The 23,661-nt window shown below is 34.4% G+C and overlaps 1 protein-coding gene across 3 annotated transcripts in view; it reads left to right on the plus strand.

Moving 5' to 3' along the window:
* BRD10 (bromodomain containing 10) overlaps window positions 1-23,661 on the plus strand; it is a 112,781-nt gene that overhangs the window by 62,175 nt on the left and 26,945 nt on the right. For all 3 annotated transcript variants that reach the window (XM_082618064.1, XM_082618065.1, XM_082618066.1), the window contains one exon: window positions 8,763-8,842. In XM_082618064.1, the coding sequence (XP_082474190.1) occupies window positions 8,763-8,842 (80 nt within the window). The remainder of the gene's footprint in view (window positions 1-8,762; window positions 8,843-23,661) is intronic.

A 23,661-nucleotide genomic window follows, 5' to 3' on the forward strand; every position in this document is an offset into this window, starting at 1 on the left:
AATGTATAATTGATAAAGAAATAGTACAAAATTTACCATCAAGAACAGGCTTAATTTGTTGAACTAAAAATTGCAAAGTGGTCCACATTGACCCAGATGATAAAAAGCTACAGTTTTTTTAAAGTGACTGTCAGCAATAAGTCCTTTAAATTTTATAAGCAATCCATTAGGCTATATAAATTTAGTTTTACTGATTTGGCTAGTTCTCTTTGAAATGTTAGCCTCTAATATATTAAATAATATTTTAAAATTTCAAAACTGTTTTCAATTCCAAAGCATGTAGTATTGTTTTATTAATACCACTGTCACCTAAAACCTTTTAAGTCTTCATTTATGACCTAATATTCATGTGTTCAAAGGTAATTATGGCTTATGATGGTTTATAAAATAAAATAGATATTGATGTAGCTCCTATACAGATTATACCAATAGCAGAATAAAAATATTAACTCCTAAGGATTGAATTTAAAGGAGTTTGTATTGTAAGCAAATAAAGTGTTGCTTCATTTTTAAAATGGAAGTTCAGAGTGTTTGTAGATCAGAGAAAAAATTTGTGGGAGTTGCATGTCCAGTTCTAGACAAGTGGATGAATAAAACTCAGAAGCAAATTCAGTGAGTATGGTTCATGCTCTCTGAGCCTGTTTGTTGGGAAGAGAAGGCTTACAGGAATGAAGTACAAGAAAACAATGGCACTCGCCTATACACTTTCTCATTTTATCTTCAGGGCAAAGTTTGGAAAGTCAGTTTTCAGTGGCACAAATACTAGGATCTGGCTAATACAGTTTCCTTCTCCCTTGTTAGTACTAAGCATAGGCCAATTATTTTCTTTAGTTTCTTCACTAAACTTCTTACTGGCATAACAGTACTACGTAAAATGATATAACAACAGCAAAACACCTGTTTTACGTTTTTCTGTACACTTGTCTATCTGAGGCTTTGCCCTGAGGGTTTTTTTTATTAGGTATATGATATTGTGGCCTTTTATAGTTAAGGGCATACCCTAATCCAGTGTTTCCTTTCTTACTCTTTTTAAAAGTGAGCTTCATGGTCACAGGTTTGGGAAATATTCCTCTTACAGATTCACATTGTGCATTAGTACAGGTCCACAGTGCATCTTACAAAACTCTTGTACCGGATGTGTTTTGGAATTCAGAAATCTTCAGATTTTAGAAGGGTATTATGATATATATAATGTTTATTAAATAACATCCCCAGTGAAGCTTAGGGCAGCCCCTGTAATCAAATGTATAATTTCTACAGAAAAATGTATGAAATAGTCAAACTAAATGAGATGAAGACTATAAAGAACCTCATAACAGTTTATGTCAGATTTTGCTATCATATAAATTATTTTTAAAGCTTCAGTTTTCAGAACCTTTTGGACTGTAGAATTGTACATAAGTGATTCTGGGCCAGTATATTAAGGACTTCAGAAAATCTTGAAGAAAACTGTTTAGTTTTGTTTAACGTAGTATTTTTCAAGTTTACTTGAATACAGAGCTTTTTTCAAGTAATAGTGTTCTGTAGAATATGCTTTGGGATAAGCTGTGTCACCCATGGCTGATTTATGAACCTTTACTTAGGGTGGACTAAATGTAGTTAATCTGGATTTATGTAGTTAACCTGGTCCAATTTATGTTGATTACACAGGCCTTAAATTTTGGTGGAATCTCCAGATTTAGTAAAGCTTCTTATTGTGATGGCAGATGATTTTTAGTAGAAGACCCAAAGATAAATTGGTTGAAAATGATTTGATAATTTTAGTGCACTGTGAGGCACTTTTGCAATCCATAAGCATTTTAATCTGTTTTTCAGAATTGGACTTTTCTTTCTGCTTTGTAAATTTTGAATTTATTTTCATTTATTTAAGCCTGCTCCTTACTCTTGGAAGCATTGTAGAATAGAAAAACATTGGCATTTTCCCAGTTATGCATACTTATAGCACTAGATACTTCTCCTTCATAATACTTATTTATAAAATTTATTCTTAATAGTTGAATTTATTTCTAGGTTGTTTTGATGATTGTCTCCCTCTGTTCTATAACATTCTTGAGGACAGAAGGATTATTTCTGGTTTTGCATCCCTAGCACTTAGCACAGTGACTAACACATTGTGTAAGAATCTATTGAATGAATAAATGAACACACATAATGTGGTTCTCCCAGATATAACTAAGATTTATCCCTTAATATGTATCTTTCACATTCTTTTAAGGCATTTATATTTTTTAATAGGATTATACTATACATACCATTTTACAATCTGCTTTTTTCCCACATGACAGTATACCATGAACATCTTTGTGCAATAAATAGATCTCTATAGCATCATTTTAAATGGCTGTGTAGGATTCTGTTATGTGTATTGTGTAGTCCATTTAACCAACCTCCTTACTGGACATTTTGGTTGTTTTTGGTAATACACTATTATAGATTGTGTAGAGCAGGTAGAGTTGAGTGAAATGAGTGAGAAATCTTAAAATGAGAGGACTTTTTATAAAACCTGAAAAAAACAGACAAAAATGATTCAAGATACATTAATTGTTACAAAAAAAGCGTGTGGTATGTTAAGTTATTCATTTCAACAAGTTTGGTTTGGAGGGTTTTTCTCTCCTTACATGGTCATTATTTTAAACCAAATCATTTTGTGTTAGCTCCTCTAAACCAATTAAAATAAGTAAGACAAGTGGTGTTAGTTTCTTATAGGTGAAGAAACTAAGGTTCAAAAATAGTAAATAGCCTCATTTAATAATTGTTAAGTATGCGGTAAAGAACCGTACAAAGGTCAAAGAGAGGCTAAATCCATGTGTGCTATAGTAAGATTTAATAGAAGATGAAGGACTTTGAAGAATAATGGGGATTGGGTAGATGAAAAATGGTTAATAATGTGAGCACAGCCATGGAGGTGTAATTAAGCCAAGTGTCACTGAAAAAATAAGCATAATTAGAGAAAAACTTAAGGAAAAAGTTGAAAAGTTGAAGGTTTAAAAGGTGTTTGAATGATGGAAATATGCCATTTTGAGGTGATATCTTTCTGGGTATGTGGTGCTATTTTAGATAATTGAATCAGGAATACAGTGCAGGGAAATGAGCTTGAAATAAAATATATCAAATGTGTGAAAGTAATGAGCTGCTTTATAGGGAATGACTGAGAAAGTAATGTAATCTACAATATTTGATTATATCCAGGCCCTTATCTGTGAAACAGTTGTATAATTCTATGTTAATATTACTATAGAACCTAACTATGTGTGTCTTTATGGGAAAAATTCTTAGAGGACCAACTCAAGATGCCAAGATACAAGACTGAAAGAATCGACTATACTCCATGTCCTTTTATTTTAATGCCTTCTACTTTCCCCACCCCTCCAAAAACCTAATACTCATATAATGCTTACTGCATGCCAGGCACTGTTCTAAGCATTTATGTATATTGTCTCATTTAATCCTCATAAAAACTCATAAGTAGATGCTTCTATTTCCCCCATTATATAGATTTTATAGATTTTTAAAAACTGAGGCACAGAGAGGTTTATTAACATATCCAAGATCACATAGCTAGTAAAAGTGAATGGCAGGATTAGGAGAAGGAATGTTGCAGGGTAATTAGGATGCCATTAAAGAGCTATAAAAAGAAACTGGCAGTGTTTATAAAAATGAAGGAGTATGGGCTTCCCTGGTGGCACAGTGGTTGAGAGTCCGCCTGCCGATGCAGGGGACGCGGGTTTGTGCCCCGGTCTGGGAAGATCCCACATGCCGCGGACCGGCTAGGCCCGTGAGCCATGGCCGCTGAGCCTGCGCGTCCGGAGCCTGTGCTCCGCAATGGGAAAGGCCACAACAGTGAGAGGCCCGCGTACCGCAAAAAAAAAAAAAAAAAAAAAAAAAAAAATGAAGGAGTAGAAGATAACTCCAGGAAGAGGAAATTCTAAATCCAGATAAGGAATGATTATATGATTGTTCTATCACACTGACAGAAGAAAATAACATTTTGAGAGAGATGTTGCAGTAAATAGTAGAATTTGACAACTAATTCAGTATTCTGAGTTAAAGGGGGGAAAAAGAAATAGGTATTCAGGAGTTATCGAATTATTTTATAGTGTTAAAAAATGCCAGTATGATGAGAAATTTGCTCATAGGCAAGGAGAATAGAAGGAAAATCAGCTGTTTTATTAAAGTCAAATGGCTTACTTAGAACATTCCAGAAACTTATATTAGCCAAGATTGGACATTTAGTAAATTAAAGCCATATTTAGACTGTTTCTGTGACTTCACAGTCTAGCTAGGCACTTGCCAGAATCACTTACAATGCAAATGCTCTTGGGTTTTTACTTTTAACAGTGATTAATGTCTTAGTATCTATTCACATTAATATTCCTAAAATGAAAGTACCGAGAGAGTAGTGTATGTGTTAGAATAATTTTTAAACATGGGAAGGCCGAATCTAGGAGTATTGAAGTGGAAACCTGAATAGTCCAAGGAGCCAAGGAGTGAATACAGGCAGGAAAACCAGGTGAAGGTAAAGATGAAGAATAAGAGACTAAGGAAAGAGTTGGATTGGGAATGATAGTCACCTTAATTTTTCTGGTAAGTGTATCTCCATATTCTAGAATACTAAAATTTTATGCCTAAGTTATAGTGTGAAATATATTTTTAGTTATATTTTTCTCTCAAGTTGGGCTTCCTTCTAGAGCTGATCTAAGCATAATTTTAAAAAGCTTCATTAGACTGTGCTTGTATCATTAATTACTAGGCCATATTTAGTTTCCTTATCCATTTCTAGGTACATGTTGACACTCACTTTTTGCCCATGTTTGTGTTTTAGGCTCAGGCATTGTGTTGAAATTCTTTGTATGTTTTAAAATTGACTTCTGACAGTTATATTTTATGGGATTAGGTGACTTAGGGCAGTGGAGGTAAAAGCCCTGGGTATGATCAAGTAAGTGGTAGAGGAATGGAAGCCCACTAGGGGGCAGTATGTAACTTGCCCTCTATATTATCTTGCCCTGAAGCAAAAACAGGTTATAAAACAAAGGCTGTGTGGTTTTACAGTATCCCATGCTCCATTTAAAAAGTAATATTTAATAAAAAGTAACAGTTGATTTTTATTAAAGAATACAGGAAAATTTGTATTCAAATTGTTTTGTGGAGGACATAGTCTCAAGGTATTAAGTAATAGTGAATATGCAGATCTTATAACCCTAATCAAAAGGAATGCTCTGAAATCAATCAGATGCAGATTACATCCCTGTAGAACGTCTGAAAAAAATACAGTATTTTACCATAAAAAGAGCACAGCTTTGAAGTGAGACAGATCTAGTACAAATATATGCTCCAGTGCATATTAGCTGTAAGTTCTCCATCAATTTATTTACCTGTTTATATAAAGCCTGTTTCTTTCTCTGTGAAAAATGAGGTAATACCTACCTTGCTGTATTTTTACAAGGTTTAATGGAATAGCAAGCAAATGCATAGCACCTAGCATGGTGCCTGGCACACGGTAGGAATCAATAGATGGTAACTATGATTTTTGAGAGGTTAGAATTACATAATGGAAAGAGCTTGGACTTTGGTGTTAGAGTCCCTGGCTATGGGGCTTACTTATTACAGTATAACACTTAAGCAAGTTAAGTAACTTTTTTGATTTTCATTTATCCCATATTAAAATGGGGATATTGCCTACCTTGGAGGGTGGTTTTCAGAATTAACTGATGTAATTTATATATCACCTTACTAAGTGTCTGACACATAGTAGGCTATCAATAAATGTTATTTTCCTTACTACCGTTCCTAGGTCATGTTGTGAAACTCTTTGGTAAATTGTGTAAATTATTTAAATTGTCTGTCAGTGTTTTCCTCATTATAAAATGGACTCAGATTGACTCTAAGAATTGTAAACAATTACCTGCCTCCCTTTTTCTATCCCCAAACTGATAAAATTTCTGATGAAGTATAGGATTCTTATATTTAAGGATCATTTCTCTTGTGTGCTAAATGCTGTACATACAAAATGAATAATAGGATTTCTGTTGTCAATAATTCCCAATCTAGTAAGGAAGAGAAACATATAAACAGATAATTATAATACTGTATGATAAGTGTTACATTAATTGATATGTGTACAAAGTCGAGTGGTAGCACATAGGACATAAGAGCAAGCAGAACTAAAATGAAGGACTAAGTTAATAAAAGAATTTGAAGAAGGTTAAAAGATAATAAACATTTTGTTTAAAGTTTTACCACAACTTAGCTAAGGCACATGAGAACAACAGTTAACATTTATTGGTGATTTTCCATGTGCCTAGCGGTAGTCTAAGCCCTTAACGTGTTTTAACTCGTTTAATTCTCACAACATAGGTGATATCGTTATCCCTATTTTAGAGATGATGAAACTTCACAAGGAAATAAAATAATTTGCTCAAGGTAGTAGGTGGTTAGAACTGATATTCCAACCCAGGTAGTTTAGTTCTAAAACTCAAGCTTAAAACTACTGCACAGTACTACTTCTAGTTACTTAATAACATTTAAGTATCTTAATGACATGATGAAAGGAGATGCCTAGTAACCACCTCAGCTGCTTAATTTACTTAATTTACAGTCAAACAGAGTGACTGTTAGAGTTAACTGAGAATTTAGTACCTAAGTTTAGTGCTTCTGTGGCAACAATATGAAATTAATTGGGAATATCAAGAGTGACCTCTGTTGTGCTTATAAAGAAATAAATACAAAATCAAATTATTTTTTAAAAAGCTAGTTAGAGGAGTGCTGAGGGGGTGGGGAATAGGAATGAGGAAGGATTTCATTTCCTTCAAATTGCTGTCTTAGGTCAGCAAGCAGTTAAATCTTTTCCCATGAACTTTCAAGAATAGTAAAGGTAGCATATAGAGGAAAGGCATTTTGGTGTTCAGATTTATCAGTCCCCTTGAGAGGTACCTATTGCATCCGGTTTAGAAATCAGTAACTAGCTGTATTATAGAGATATCAAGAATTTAATCACTTCTTGAATATTGCTAAGGCAGCCACCCACCCGCTTGTTTTTGTATGAGTTTAGTTCTAGTGTAGGTACTGTGTGAGCACATAAGCAAATAACAGTGATAAAAGAAATATACATTAGTGTTTTTTAAATTAATTTATTTATTTTTGGCTGTGTTGGGTCTTTGTTGCTGCACGTGGGCTTTTTCTAGTTGCGGCAAGCAGGTGCTACTCTTCATTGCGGTGCGCGGGCTTCTCATTGCAATGGCTTCTCTTCTTGTGGAGCACGGGCTATAGGCGCGTGGGCTTCAGTAGTTGTGGCTCGCGGGCTCAGTTGCTCCACGGCATGTGGGATCTTCGCGGACCAGGGCTCGAACCCATGTCCCCTGCATTGGCAGGTGTATTCTTAACCACTGCACCACCAGGGAAGTCCCTACATTCGGTTTTTAAATTTAATTAAAAGCGAATGTCAAATAACAGATTGTTACCTAGTAGAACAAAACACTAAAACCCATGTGAATCTCAGCAACTGAAAATTTGCAGTAGTTCAAGTATGGTGTACTTGCATTTTATTGAGTCAAAGTTAGAAATGACCCAAATTACAGTTCTGTGATATGATTAAAAGAGGAATACAGAAGAAAATATAATTATATTGTAAACTGGAATTGTGCTTATGAGTTGAATAAAATGTTGCAATAAAATTAACTGTTTTCATGCAAGAAGGTCACATCTATGCAGGAAAACATTTAGAAAAGAACAATAGAGTTTATGAAGTATAGCAAAGTTGCTTTTGGTACTTAGTCATTTTCTCTTTTGAAAAAAAGTAATTTTTAAGATGATTTTAGCCTACAAATGATTGTGAACTAAAATTAACTTTTAAGTATTTCTAATTAATTTTTTATTCCCTACATAGATTGTAAACTGTTGGAGGACAGGGTTTCCATTTTATAATTTTTTGTTGTCCCCATAAATTGTACTGTATCTCATGTTTGTTGATTAAATAACAATTTATTAATTGATTTTGCTGATGGCAAATGGGGGGAAAAACATTTACTTGAATATGTTCCTTACTAGAAAATAGAGGCTATATGTATGTACATATTTCTTTTGTCTGGTTAAATACATATTTTAGATTATATGTACTTTATGCTATGAAATAGATTTCTTTAAGAATGTGGATTTATTTTTCCTAGTGATTTCTGATTGCATAAATGACTAGGTGCACTTTAAAGGGAGATGTTTACCTTGTTTTAAAACTGGTTATCGAATACTGCCAACGGCAGCCCATTAGGTGAGTGCAGAACTAAAGGGATAGAAGGAAAACCCTGTTTCCTAAGCTACTGAGAGGATTTTCACATTAGGTTGAATAAAGGCCATAGTCTTCAGAGTATAGTTCTATGCAAGTTCCTGACTACAGAAGTCATTGTTAAAGGTAAGGTTTTTTCTTATGTAACCTCATTTTAAGTTGTGAATTAGATTTTAACTAAGCAGTAGTAATATGACTTTTTTGCCAAATCTTATTGTAATAAATTCTGGTACTGTGCAACACATTGGAGATTATAATAGTTTGGTTCTTATAGAAAGAAAACAACATTTGTTAATATGTCTGTTACAGGTAGTTATAGTTTAATGTTTGCTTTTGCTGGGGCTTGTTTTGATTCATCATTTTTATTTGACTCACTAGAAGCCATCTGTTAGTTATAATTTAACTTTCAAGGTTCTATGTAATTTGGTTTTTGTTAATGAAGTGCTATAAACAGCATTATGAAGCTTTTCTCTTTTAATCTTGAAAGGAAAAAAATCCATATCTAAAAAAGCAATCACAAAGAAGAGGAAAACTGTCACAAAGTCACCTACTGTACCAGAATTTCAGGTAAATGTTTCAATTTTGTCTCAATATTTTTTAGTTTAAGTTTTTGTTTCAGTGTTTATATTGTTCCTCAAGAGACTGGCTGAATTCTGCCATAACACACAATACTTTTAATGAGATGTTTCCAACTATGATTTTTTCCCTGCAAGTGTAGATATAGCTAAAATTTAATCTGCTAGTATTTCAAAAATTTTTACCTCTCTTTTTGTCTCCTGATAGTCAAAAATCTCTGTGGTTTTCTGTACGCTATACTGTTTTGTAGAAGTAGTTTAATAGAAATATATATATATGTATCAAGTAAATGTGTAGATGAAAGTCTTCCAAGAACTAACTAAAATTTGTACATGGTAGCATTGTGTAGGTAATCCATTTTATTTTAATTTATTTGGGCACTATAGAAATAGGAGAGTTACTAACTTAAAAAACAAAACTTTTAACACAGCTATATATGAACTTCAGAGAAAATATTAAGTAAACGTTAATTGAATTGTTTTTAAACATCTCTGCAAAAAGAAAAAAGTGCTTGTATGTACTGCTGTCTGATTATGTGAAGAGTTTTCTGTTTGTAGCTGATACTAGAACAAGCAGAGAAGTTCACCCTAGTTAAATAATACTTTTATTTTCTACTTTATAAAAGATGAGTTTCTACAACAAATGACTATTTCTTTAAAATTTTTCTTTGTATTAGCGTGTCCAATCTATTTCTGGTTTAGGTTATAAAATTAACACTTAATTGCCAAAAAAAAAGTGATGTTAAAATGAATTTCTGTGAGTCTCAAAACTAAAGAAGAAAGTAAAGGAGTAATAACTGTGAAAATATTGATAATATGTAATGTGAGTTTAACAGTTACCTATATCCAAAAATGTAGACATATCTTTTTTTCAGTAAAAATTCTATTTTGGAAGTGTTTTTTATGGAAGCTACTAATTGGTAAAATTTAATACTTTTAAATGAACGGTAAAAGAAAATGGACATATTTTTCTTTTGGTATTTTAGAGTATTTTTAATGACATCCTTAGGATGAATTACAACCATTTCTACAAAATCCTTTTAATATAAAGTAACCTTGGTTCCAGCATATTCAGTTAAAAACAAAAAGTGTATTTACTGTTTACTTAGAGGCCTTTCTACCATTGCTTGTGTGTGTTATTTAATGCTATAATAGTATATTGTCATTCATTCTTACAGTGATTTCATGCTAGCCTTTGCTATTTCTCCCACTCATTTTTTTCCTTAATCCCTCAAAGTATTCGTCCTGGCAGTATGGATCTCAGAACAGGTCTGGTCCACTGTTGATATTCGCCTTCATCCCTGTATTAATGGATGGATTTTTATATGTAATAAGTGGCACAGACAGCATAGACAGCATAGACAGTTTTTGTTGTTTTTTTTAATTGCAGGTGGTATTCATTAGTGAGGCATGAAATGAGCTTAGTGGATTGCATGACCAGCATTTCTTTTTTAAGCTAACAAAGTTAAAATAGAAAATAAATTTTAAGAGCGTTTCAAATATAATAATAAGGGTAATATTGTTTCATAAAACTTTGGTTTCCCTTGTGTGTGTTTACTGACATGCAGTGTAAAATGTAATTTTGACCATGGGTTGGGGGCAAAAATGTATGAAAAACACTGTCTTAAGTGATGTTTTTAGTTAGTTACCGACCATTTGCTTACCACTCAGAAACTTAAGGTCAAAAGTACATGTTTTGCTAGATTGAACTGTTTAAAATAAAGTGCTCTTCCTGGTTCTTAAGGTGTCCTAGAAAGAAGGCGGGGTTGGGGGTGAGAGAGGGGTGTGTGTGTGTGCGTGTGTGTGTGTGTGTGTGTGTGTGTGTGTTTGGCTAGGGTTGGGAAATAGACTTATGAGAACAGTTGTTCTTATGCCTGGTTTACAATTTAAATACCATGGTATTACTGAGAAAGAAAATTGACAGCTATTTCCCAGGAAATAGGTCATTTGCTTCAAATAAGCAAAGAATAGGACATAGTATTAGTCACTAGTAAACTTTATTGTTACATGCAAAACTTACAGTTTTGCCTCTCGTAATAATTCTATGTAGTTTGTTTCTTTAATGATTTGAAAGACTCCTACATATAAGAAGACTGGTTATTATATAACAAAGAAGTGAATTTATTTCCTTCTCAAAAGCTCTAGCAATATGACATTTAGCACCTCAGAAACATATCCAGGAATTAAATTGTGAGAAACGTTGGTTTTTGTTGTTGTTGTTGTTGTATTTAAGTTCTGGTGAATTAAAAAAGTGAATCCTCTTTTGACCTCAGCTACTTTTTAATTTGATAGTGGTTGTTGACTTTTTAAAAACTAGATTAAACCTATAAGCCTGTTTGCTTCAGGAAGAATCCGTGTTTATTTATATACACAACTAAAATATCTATACCTCAGTGTAAAAAAATAATCATCCCACCCCTATTTAAAGTATACATTGTAAGCAGTCAAAGACCTATTGTATTTATATTTGTGTATATATTATAATGGGACTAATCATATATGTACCAGTTTTTCCTAGGAGTTATATCAGTGGTTCTCAAACTTTAAATAGTATAAAAATAATCTTATGCTTTTATTAAAAATGAAAAATCCTGGGTTTCATCCTCGCTAAGGGTCCATCCTTGATTCAGTGGGTCTAGGTGGATATCAGTAATCTGGATAGTGCTTAAGCATATGGATTCTGGAACCAGGCTACTTGGGTTCGAATGCCATTTTAGCCCTAACTTGATAACCTTAGGTAAGTTACTTAACCGCTCAAAGCTTCCAATTCCTCATCTGTACAGTGGAATAATAATAGTTCCCACCTCATAGGATTGTTGTGAGGATTAAATGATAGAACTTACTGTTTTATTATCTTATTTATTTTTTCAAATAAGCATGCCAGATGCTTCAGACAAAAAAATACTGTGTTTATGAGTAGGAAAATCAATTAAGAGTTGGTTTAAGAGCATCTATTACTGACCTTTACCACTTTTTCCAGGAACTTAAGACCTTGAAATAAGTCTCAGATTTGGTCATATTTTATAAATCATGAAATTTCATCATTAAGCCTACAGGTATTTGAAAAGTGAAAAACTGGGTAATATTATTTGCATCATTATATTTTATTAGAGGGAAAACCTATGCTGAGCCCTCCCTACTCTAGTGTTATGTCGGGTTATACATTTGGCATATAGGGGGACTTGTCATGTTTTTTTACTTAGCAATAACTGTAAAAAGTTAGGAAATATTTTTAGTTTTAGTCTTTAGCATGTTGGTGATAAAAGCTTTTATGTCAAATTTAACAGTTACTGATTACTTTGTTAAACTGATTAAATAATTTTTTGTTTTTCTGTGTTAGTTTTTTTTTGTTTTTTGTTTTTTGCGGTACACGGGCCTCTCACTGTTGTGGCCTCTCCTGTTGCGGAGCATAGGCTCCAGATGCGCAGGCTCAGCGGCCATGGCTCACGGGCCCAGCCGCTCCGCGGCACGTGGGATCTTCCCGGACCGGGACACGAACCCACGTCCCCTGCATCGGCAAGCGGACTCTCAACCAGTGCGCCACCAGGGAAGCCCTCTGTGTTAGTTTTATAATGTAAGACTTTTCGACTGAAAAGTGAATATTGATTTTCTTAATAAAGTTAATTTTTACCCAGAAGCCTTTTAATTTGTTTAATATTTGAGAGAGAAGTCTAATATAATGTGAATTCTCCTTTTGTAAATTGCTTTACAATGGTATATTAGTTTCTGCTTTATATCAAAGTGAATCAGCTATACATACACATATATTCCCATATCTCCTCCCTCTTGCGTCTCCCTCCCACCCTCCCTATCCCACCCTTCAAGGTGGTCACAAAGCACTGAGCTGATCTCCCTGTGCTATGTGGCTGCTTCCCACTAGCTATCTATTTTACATTTGATAGTGTGTATATGTCCATGCCACTCTCTCACTTCTTCCCAGCTTACCCTTCCCACTCCCCATGTCCTCAAGTCCATTCTCTACTTCTGTGACTTTATTCCTGTCCTGGCCCTAGGTTCTTCAGAACCATTTTTTTTCTTTTGGATTCCATATATATGTGTTAGCATACAGTATTTGTTTTTCTCTTTCTGACTTAGTGCACTCTGTATGACAGACTCTAGGTCAGTCCACCTCATTACAAATAACTCAATTTCGTTTCCTTTTATGGCTGAGTAATATTCCATTGTATATATGTGCCACATCTCCTTTATCCATTCATGTGTGGATGGACACTTAGGTTGCTTCCATGTCCTGGAGTTGTAAACAGAGCTGCAATGAACATTGTTGTACATGACTCTTTGAATTATGGTTTCCAGGGTATATGCCCAGTAGTGGGATTGCTGGGTCATATGGTACTTCTATTTTTAGTTTTTTAAGGAACCTCCATACTGTTCTCCATAGTGGCTGTATCAATTTCCATTCCCACCAACAGTGCAAGAGGGTTCCCTTTTCTCCACACCCTCTCCAGCATTTATTGTTTGTAGAATTTTTGATGATGGCCATTCTGACTGGTGTGAGGTGATACCTCATTGTAGTTTTGATTTGCACTTCTCTAATGATTAGTGATGTTGAGCATCCTTTCATATGTTTGTTGGCAATCTGTATATCTTCTTTGGAGGAATGTCTGTTTAGGTCTTCTGCCCATTTTTGGATTGGGTTGTTTGTTTTTTGATATTAAGCTGCATGAGCTGCTTGTATATTTTGGAGATTAATCCTTTGTCAGTTGCTTCATTTGCAAATATTTTCAACCATTCTGAGGGTTGTCTTTTTGTCTTGTTTATGTTTTCCTCTGCTGTGCAAAAGCTTTTAAGTTTCATTAGGTCCCATTTGTTTCTTGTTGTTTTTATTTCCATTTCCCTAAGAGGTGGGTCAGAAAGGATCTTTTTTTTATTTTTTTTTTTACTTTATTGGAGTATAATTGCTTCACAATGGTGTGTTAGTTTCTGCTTTATAACAAAGTGAATCAGTTATACATATACATCTGTTCCCATATCCCTTCCCTCTTGCGTCTCCCTCCCTCCCACACTCGCTATCCCACCCCTCCAGGCGGTCACAACGCACCGATCTGATCTCCCTGTGCTATGCGGCTGCTTCCCACTAGCTATCTACCTTACATTTAGTAGTGTATATATGTCCATGCCTCTCTCTCGCTTTGTCACAGCGTACCCTTCCCCCTCCCCATATCCTAAAGTCCATTCTCAGGTAGGTCTGTGTCTTTATTCCTGTTTTACCCCTAGGTTCTTCATGACATTTTTTTTTTTTACTTAAATTCCATATATATGTGTTAGCATACGGTATTTGTCTTTCTCTTTCTGACTTCACTCTGTATGACAGACTCTAGGTCTATCCACCTCATTACAAATAGCTCAATTTCGTTTCTTTTTATGGCTGAGTAATATTCCATTGTATATATGTGCCATGTCTTCTTTATCCATTCATCTGATGATGGACACTTAGGTTGTTTCCATCTCCGGGCTATTGTAAATAGAGCTGCAATGAACATTTTGGTACATGACTCTTTTTGAATTATGGTTTTCTCAGGGTATATTCCCCGTAGTGGGATTGCTGGGTCATATGGTAGTTCTATTTGTAGTTTTTTAAGGAACCTCCATACTGTTCTCCATAGTGGCTGTACCAATTCACATTCCCACCAGCAGTGCAAGAGTGTTCCCTTTTCTCCACACCCTCTCCAGCATTTATTGTTTCTAGATTTTTTGATGATGGCCATTCTGACTGGTGTGAGATGATACCTCATTGTAGTTTTGATTTGCATTTCTCTAATGATTAATGATGTTGAGCATTCTTTCATGTGTTTGTTGCCAGTCTGCATATCTTCTTTGGAGAAATGTCTATTTAGGTCTTCTGCCCATTTTTGGATTGGGTTGTTTGTTTTTTTGTTATTGAGCTGCATGAGCTGCTTATAAATTTGGAGATTAATCCTTTGTCAGTTGCTTCATTGGCAAATATTTTCTCCCATTCTGAGGGTTGTCTTTTCGTCTTGTTTATGGTTTCCTTTGCTGTGCAAAAGCTTTGAAGTTTCTTTAGGTCCCATTTGTTTCTTCTTGTTTTTATTTCCATTTCTCTAGGAGGTGGGTCAAAAAGGATCTTGCTGTGATTTATGTCATAGAGTGTTCTGCCTATGTTTTCCTCTAAGAGTTTGATAGTTTCTGGCCTTACATTTAGGTCTTTAATCCATTTTGAGCTTATTTTTGTGTATGGTGTTAGGGAGTGATCTAATCTCATACTTTTACATGTCCCTGTCCAGTTTTCCCAGCACCACTTACTGAAGAGGCTGTCTTTTCTCCATTGTATATTCCTGCCTCCTTTATCAAAAATAAGGTGACCATATGTGCATGGATTTATCTCTGGGCTTTCTGTCCTGTTCCATTGATCTATATTTCTGTTTTTGTGTCAGTACCATACTGTCTTGATTACTGTACTTTTGTAGTATCGTCTGAAGTCAGGGAGCCTGATTCCTCCAGCCCCATTTTTCTTTCTCAAGATTGCTTTGGCTATTTGGGGTCTTTTGTGTTTCCATACAAATTGTGAAGTTTTTTGTTCTAGTTCTGTGAAAAATGTCATTGGTAGTTTGATAGGGATTGCATTGAATCTGTAGATTGCTTTGGGTAATATAGTCATTTTCACAGTGTTGATTCTTCCAAATCCAAAAATATGGTATATCTCTCCATCTATTTGTATCATCTTTAATTTATTTCATCAGTGTCTTCTAGCCTTCTGCATTCAGGTCTTTTGTCTCCTTAGGTAGGTTTATTACCAGTTATTTTATTCTTTTTGTTGCAGTGGTAAATGGGAGTGTTTCCTTAATTTCTCTTTCCGATTTTTCATCATTAGTATATAGGAATGCAAGAGATTTCTGTGCATTAATTTTGTATACTGGAAAATAAATAGATAAATAAATAACACTTAACTTGCAACAACAACAAAAAAATTTATATCCTGCTGCTTTACCAAATTCATTGATTAGCTCTAGTAGTTTTCTGGTAGCATCTTTAGGATTTTCTGTGTATAGTATCATGTCATCTGCCAACAGTGACAGCTTTACTTCTTCCTTTCTGATTTGGATTCCTTTTATTTCTTTTTCTTCTCTGATTGCTGTGACTGAAACTTCCAAAACTATGTTGAATAATAGTGGTGAGAGTGGGCAACCTTCTCTTGTTCCTGATCTTGGGGGAAATGGTTTCAGTTTTTCACCATTGAAAACGATGCTGGCTGTGGGTTTGTCATATATGGCCTTTATTATGTTGAGGGAGGTTCCCTCTGTGCCTACTTTCTGGAGGGTTTTTATCATAAATAGGTGTTGAATTTTGTTGAAAGCTTTCTCTACATCTATTGAGATGATCATATGGTTTTACTCCTTCAATTTGTTAATATGGTTTATCACATTGATTTGCATATATTGAAGAATCCTTGCATTCCTGGGATAAACCCAACTTGATCATGGTGTATGTTCCTTTTAATGTGCTGTTGTTTTCTGTTTGCTAGTATTTTGTTGAGGATTTTTGCATCTATGTTCATCAGTGATATTGGCCTATAGTTTTCTTTCTTTGTGACATCTTTGTCTGGTTTTGGTATCAGGGTGATGGTGGCCTTGTAGAATGAGTTTGGGAGTGTTCCTCCCTCTGCTATATTTTGGAAGAGTTTGAGAAGGATAGGTGTTAGCTCTTCTCTAAATGTTTGATAGAATTTGCCTGTGAAGCCATCTGGTCCTGGGCTTTTGTTTGTTGTAAGATTTTTAATCACAGTCTCAATTTCAGTGCTTGTGATTGGTCTGCTTATATTTTCTATTTCTTCCTGGTTCAGTCTCAGAAGGTTGTGCTTTTCTAAGAATTTGTCCATTTTTTCCAGGTTGTCCATTTTATTGGCATATGGTTGCTTGTAGTAATCTCTCATGATCCTTTGTATTTCTGCAGTGTCAGTTGTTACGTCTCCTTTTTCATTTCTCATTCTGTTGATTTGAGTCCTCTCCCTTTTTTTCTTGATGAGTCTGGCTAGTGGTTTATTAATTTTGTTTATCTTCTCAAAGAACCAGCTTTTAGTTTTATTGATCTTTGCTGTCGTTTCCTTCATTTCTTTTTTCATTTATTTCTGATCTGATCTTTATGGTTTCTTTCCTTCTGCTAACTTTGGGGGGTTTTTGTTCTTCTTTCTCTTATTGCTTTAGGTGGAAGTTTAGGTTGTTTATTTGATATTTTTCTTGTTTCTTGAGGGAGGATTGTATCACTATAAACTTCCCTCTTAGGACTGCTTTTGCTGCATCCCATAGGTTTTGGGTCATTGTGTTTTCATTGTCATTTGTTTCTAGGTATTTTTTGATTTCCTCATGGATTTCTTCAGTGATCTCTTGGTTATTTAGTAGTGTATTGTTTAGCCTCCATGTGTTTTTATTTTTTACAGATTTTTTCCTGTAATTGATATCTAGTCTCATAGCATTGTGGTCGGAAAAGATACTTGATACGATTTCAATTTTCTTAAATTTAGCAAGTCTTGATTTGTGACCCAAGATATGATCTATCCTGGAGAATGTTCCATGAGCACTTGAGAAGAAAGTGTAATCTGTTCTTTTTGGATGGAATATCCTGTAAATATCAGTTAAGTCCATCTTGTTTAATGTATTGTTTAAAGCTTGTGTTTCCGTATTTATTTTCATTTTGGATGATCTGTCCATTGGTGAAAGTGGGGTGTTAGAGTCCCCTGCTATGATTGTGTTACTGTCAATTTCCTCATTTATGGCTGTTAGCATTGCCTTATGTATTGAGGTACTCCTATGTTGGGTGCATAAATATTTACAATTATTATATCTTCTTCTTGGATTGATCCCTTGATCATTCTGTAGTGTCCTTCTTTGTCTCTTGTAATAGTCTTTATTTTACAGTCTATTTTGTCTGATATGAGACTTGCTACTCCAGCTTTCTTTTGATTTCCATTTGCATGGAGTATCTTTTACATCCCCTCACATTTAGTCTGTATGTGTCCCTAGGTCTGAAGTGGGTCTCTTGTAGACAGCATATATACAGGTCTTGTTTTTATATCCGTTCAGCCAGTCTATGTCTGTTGGTGGGAGCATTAATCTATTTACATTTAAAGTAGTTATCGATATGTATGTTCCTCTTCCAATTTTCTTAATTGTTTTGGGTTTTTTATTGTAGGTCTCTTCCTTCTGTTGTGTTTCCTCCCTAGAGAAGTTCCTTTAGCATTTGTTGTAAAGCTGGTTTGGTGATGCTGAATTCTCTTAGCTTTTGCTTGATTGTAAAGGTTTTAACTTCTCCGTCAAATCTGAATGAGATCCTTGCTGGGTAGAGTAATCTTGGTTGTAGGTTTTCCCCTTTCATCACTTTAAATATGTCCTGCCGCTTGCTCTGGTTTGCAGAGTTTCTGCTGGAAGATCTGCTGTTAACCTCATGGGGATTCGCTTGTATGTTAATTATTACTTTTCCCTTGCTGCTTTTAATATTTTTTCTTTGTATTTAATTTTTGATAGTTTGATTAATACGTGTCTTGGAGTGTTTCTCCTTTCATTTATCCTGTATGTGACCCTCTGTGCTTCTTGGACTTTATTGACTACTTCCTTTCCTATATTGGAGGAGTTTTCCACTATAATCTCTTCAAATATTTTCTCAGTCCCTTTCTTTTTCTCTTCTTTTGGGACCCCTATCATTCGAATGTTTGTGCGTTTAATGTTGTCCCAGAGGTCTCTGAGACTGTCCTCAATTCTTTCATTCTTTTTTCTTTATTCTGCTCTGTGGTAGTTATTTCCACTATTTTATCTTCCAGGTCACTTATCTGTTCTTCTGCGTAAGTTATTCTGCTATTGATTCCTTCTAGAGAATTCTTAATTTCATTTATTGTGTTGTTCATCATTGTTTGTTTGCTCTTTAGTTCTTCTAGGTCCCTGTGAAACGTTTCCTGTATTTTCTCCATTCTATTTCCAAGATTTTGGATCATCTTTATTATCATTACTCTGAACTCTTTTTCAGGTAGACTGCCTATTTCTTCTTCATTTGTTTGGTCGGGTGGGTTTTTACCTTGCTGCTTCATCTGCTCTGTGTTTCTCTGTCTTCTCATTTTGCTTAACTTACTGTGTTTGGGGTCTCCTTTTCGCAGGCTGCAGCTTTGTAGTCCCCATTGTTTTTGGTGTCTGCCCCCAGTGGCTAAGGTTGGTTCAGTGGTTTATGTAGGCTTTGTGGTGGAGGGGACTACTGCCTGTGTTCTGTTGGATGAGGCTGGATCTTGTCTTTCTGGTGGGCAGGACCGCATCTGGTGGTGTGTTTTGGGTTGTCTGTGACCTTATTATGATTTTAGGCAGCCTCTCTGCTAATGGGTAGGGTTGTGTTCCTGTCTTGCTAGTTGTTTGGCATAGGGTGTACAGCACTGTAGCTTGCTGGTTGTTGAGTGGAGCTAGGTCTTAGCATTGAGATGGAGATCTCTGGAAGCACTTTTGCCATTTGACATTACGTGGAGCTGGAAGGTCTCTGGTGGACCAGTGTCCTGAACTTGGCTCTCCCACCTCAGAGACACAGGCCTGACACCTGGCTGGAGCACCAAGACCCTGTCAGCCACACGGCTTAGAAGAAAAGGGAGAAAAAGGAAAAGAAAGAAAGAAAAATAATAATAAAATAAAATAAAGTTATTAAAATTTAAAAAAAATATTAAAAATTAAAAATTAAAAAGTCATACAAAAAAGAGAGAGCAACCAAACCAATAAACAAATCCACCAATGATAACAAGTGCTAAAAACTATACTTAAAAAAAAAAAAAGGACAGACAGAACCCTAGGACAAATGGTAAAAGCAAAGCTATACAGACAAAATCACACAAAAGCATACACATACACACTCACAGAAAGAGACAAAGGATAAAAAATATATATATCTTTTGGGAATTCAGGTCTTCTGCCAGCGTTTAGTAGGTGTTCTGTAGGATTTGTTCCATATGTAGATGTATTTCTGATATATTTGTGGGGAGGAAGGTGATCTCCACGTCTTACTCCTCTGCCATCTTGAAGGTCCCAGAAAGTATTCTTAAAGCTTAGTTTGTCAAGTCTCAATAAGATAAGTCTTTAAAATAATTTAGAAGCCTTAGTTACCATGACTCTGCTTTTTGTTGGTAATCAAAATCTTTCATGTCATGTGTTCTTGTTCCTATTCCATATGTGTGATTTATTCGAAAGTTTCCTTTGCAGAGGAAATCCACAATCCAGCTGTTGACTAAGACTTACATAGTAGTATTATTTTTAAACATAAGCATAAACTCACTGATCCAACATACCTCTGAAAAAACTCTATTTCTCCATTTAACCAATGGAGAAACTAAGGGATATGAAATAAAGTACTACCTTCAATGTGACAAATTGGGACCAAAAGTAAAATTAGAGTTTAACTGCTTCACTGAGTTAAGGACCTTTTAATTGTGTTGTTATTTTGAATTGCTACCTTTTTTCTTTAAAAATATTTTTCTTTACACATCCGTATCCTTCTCATTTGTTCTTCATTCATGTGAAATGTATCCTAATAAAATGAGTATTTTCAACTTCAGCTTTTTGTTTCACTTTTAACATCATGGGGTTTTACTTTCCCCTTAAAATTTTTTCCATTTTTATATATAGTACATTGAGAGAAACATCAGGTTTTAATCATATAGTGGTATAAAAATGTTTTAACTTGTTAATCAGACTTACTTGTCATGTCACACATGATATCTTCATTTGCAGGTTTTGAAGTAGTCAGTATTGCTGATATGATGATCATAGAAGTGAGAAGGAATTTTCCTGTCCTCATAGTTTTAACAGATGTCAATATAATTTTATTTTAAATATAATATAGATTTTGAATTTGCACCATGCATTTATTGTTTTACTTATAATTTTTTAAAGAAATTATTGGAGTGTTTTATTAGAATGGTAGTAAATGTGATCCACTTTATTTGGACCTATTCATTTTGACTTTGCATTGTTTTCCTTTTGCTTTTTAATGTAATTTACTATATTCTTTTACTTTTGTATGCTACCTTACTTGTGTCCTTTTTGGAACCAATAAAGTAAATACCTCTCAAACCTATTGAGTTTATACCCAAAGGGCATAATATCTAGCTTGAAGTAGTGATAAAATAAGAAATAATTTACTTTGTAATTTTTCTGAGATGTGGTCATGGAGTTCTTTCAATCTCTATAGGACCTCCCCTCCCCCACTGTATACACACACTTCTGCTCCTTGAGTTGGAGAGAGGGCCTTTTAATATTTACCATTTAATAGAAATGAAAGCTTAGGTATAAATTAGTTCCTAAAACTATAATACATGTTCAATTATTGTTAGTTTTTTTGTTTTATTTTGTTTAGAGGGAACCCTTAAAGAATATGATCTAGTAGGAGGAGGAGGAGTCCTAGGTTCCATGGTTTTCTCTATGAGTGTCATCTTAGGTTACTTTATCTCTGTTAATTTTAACTAGCTTGTATATGAATTGGAGATACACCTTTTTAGCCTTTGCCAAGGTTTGGACCAAATCACATGTTTTGGGCAGTTCCTTTCAGCTCTAAGATTTATGATTTTGTGACTCTCTCATGGGTTGCATCAAGTGAAAGGTTAATTTGAGGGAAAGTGTGACATCCTTGAAGAGGTTCTTCCTGGGGGATAAAACTCTTCTTCTAACCTCTGCAGTATGACTGAAAACCTTCTCTTATGAATGTTGGCAGTGTGACCCAACTGTAATCCAAGCTGCTATGGAGCTTTCCTTTTCACCCCTGGAGGCACCAAGCCTTAGATATTTTTTTCAAATTTAAGGTAATGAGAAGGGGGTCTTAATAAGCTGTTTTGCTTTGTTCAAATAATGCATCTGTTCTCCTTATTGAGATGAACATTTCTTATTGGATTGATTGTATTTTTAAAAGCACCATTTGAAAATGAATTGAGTTTAAAGGCCACACATATGCCACACTCTATTCCTTACTTTGTAGAGAGAAGGAATAGAGTGTATATATGACAGAATCGGCATAAATCAAATTATTTTTCCCTTGATATCAGTAATAAAATTAGAATTATGTTCCCATACAAGAATTTTCTAATAACTTGACTGTATATTTTGGGTATATATATTAAGTATTACATATATATGTAGAGAGAGGTATATATTAGTATATAAAGAGAGTATAAATTGTCTTGTAGATATTAAGTTATTTTAAGATAACTTCAAAGTAAATGTTGCTAAAAATATTTTGACCCTCAAATTCAGCAAAATTTATGTTTGAGTCATGTCATTTAAGAAACATTTGTCTTATCTTTGTGCATTTAATTCACTATTCCATCCCCTGTTTGGAAATTCATCTTTTTGAGTTTTCATACTCATTTAGCTCCATACTACCAGCATGTTTCCGTAGCCATGCAGATTTGTAATTCATAATCGTTTAGTACATTGTTGCTTAAAAATGTCATCTTCAGACCATACCTGGGAACTTGTTAGAAATGCAGAATCCTATGTCCTGCTTCAGACCTACTAAATCAAAAACCTCCTTTTAACAAGATTCCCAGGTGATTCTTAAGCACGTTAAGGTTTGAGAAGCACTGATGTAGTACAGCTTACTTATAGCTCTTAAGCTGTGGAAATCATTCCTGATTTGACTTCAGAACTGTGGTATCTGTTCCCTTAAACGGAGTATAAATAATTGCTTGCTAATTAAAAGATCTTAAATTTTTTAGGATGTGGTCAGGTGTAGGGGTATATGTTTTCACTGTTACCATAAGTTTCTACAACATACATGCAAAATGTACCCTTACTCCATGAGTAATGAGACAGCTGAGATGCAAGTGAAAATTCCTCTGAGTTTTGCCATATGTGCAAATGAGAAATCCATGGTGTGCTATTGACTAATACATCAAGTTCAGTGAAAAGGGTGTAACCATCTGCAAGCTCTGTGGCAAGTTTGACATGGTAGTCATAATAGCAGATTATACAATGGGAAGTTTAGTTCCCATTGAGTACTTTCTAGAAACCTGGTGTAGGGCCAACGTGCTTCTGAAGCTTTACTGATAGAAGTTGAAGACATTATCTAGTTCTAGAGGCACTTATATAATTAGCTAGTGCACTGCTTAACCATCAGCATTTCTTCCATAATTCTAGATTTGGCAAATGGAAATGCATAGTGTGTAATAAATATCAGCTGCACTGTCCTACTACATCATCGCATACTGTTTTCTACTCTGAAATTATTTAATTTGGGTTACTTAAATACATATTTTCCCTGCTTTGTCAGTTCTGTGAGTTTGAAATTATGTAGATGTTTCTAACAATTGTTAATACTAAGTATAATTTATATTATCTGTGATAACTTTTTCTTTGTCTATTAGGTTGAACCATGTTGCCATTTTTGTAGAACAAAGGCATATCAGCAATTTCATATGGTTCAACTTAATGATAAAGAAAGTGTCAGTGCTCCTAGTCTCTCATTTTTGTCACACAGTCATGAGGAATGATCTTGTTGTAACCTACTTTTGCTTTTGTTGTTTTTGTTTGTTTTCTTTTAAAAGAAAATATACCTTTTAGGAAAATAACACCCTTACAAGAAATTAATGAATGTAAGAAACATGGGACTGATAAAAATTTAATGATGAATTAGTAGCTTTATAAGTATAGTGGGGTTTTTTTCATTATCACACAGTATAAACATTATAAGATTTTCATTAATCTAAAACTTTTCCTCTATATGTGGTTGCAGTTCTCTTTTAGAAATCTTCTATTTCTTTTTCACAACAGATTTTTTAAAATATAAGCTTAAATTATTTTAGAAAAAAATAAAATGTATCGA

This window comes from Mesoplodon mirus, assembly GCF_964341445.2.
Source record: "Mesoplodon mirus genome assembly, chromosome: 1".
Lineage (NCBI taxonomy): Eukaryota > Metazoa > Chordata > Mammalia > Artiodactyla > Ziphiidae > Mesoplodon > Mesoplodon mirus.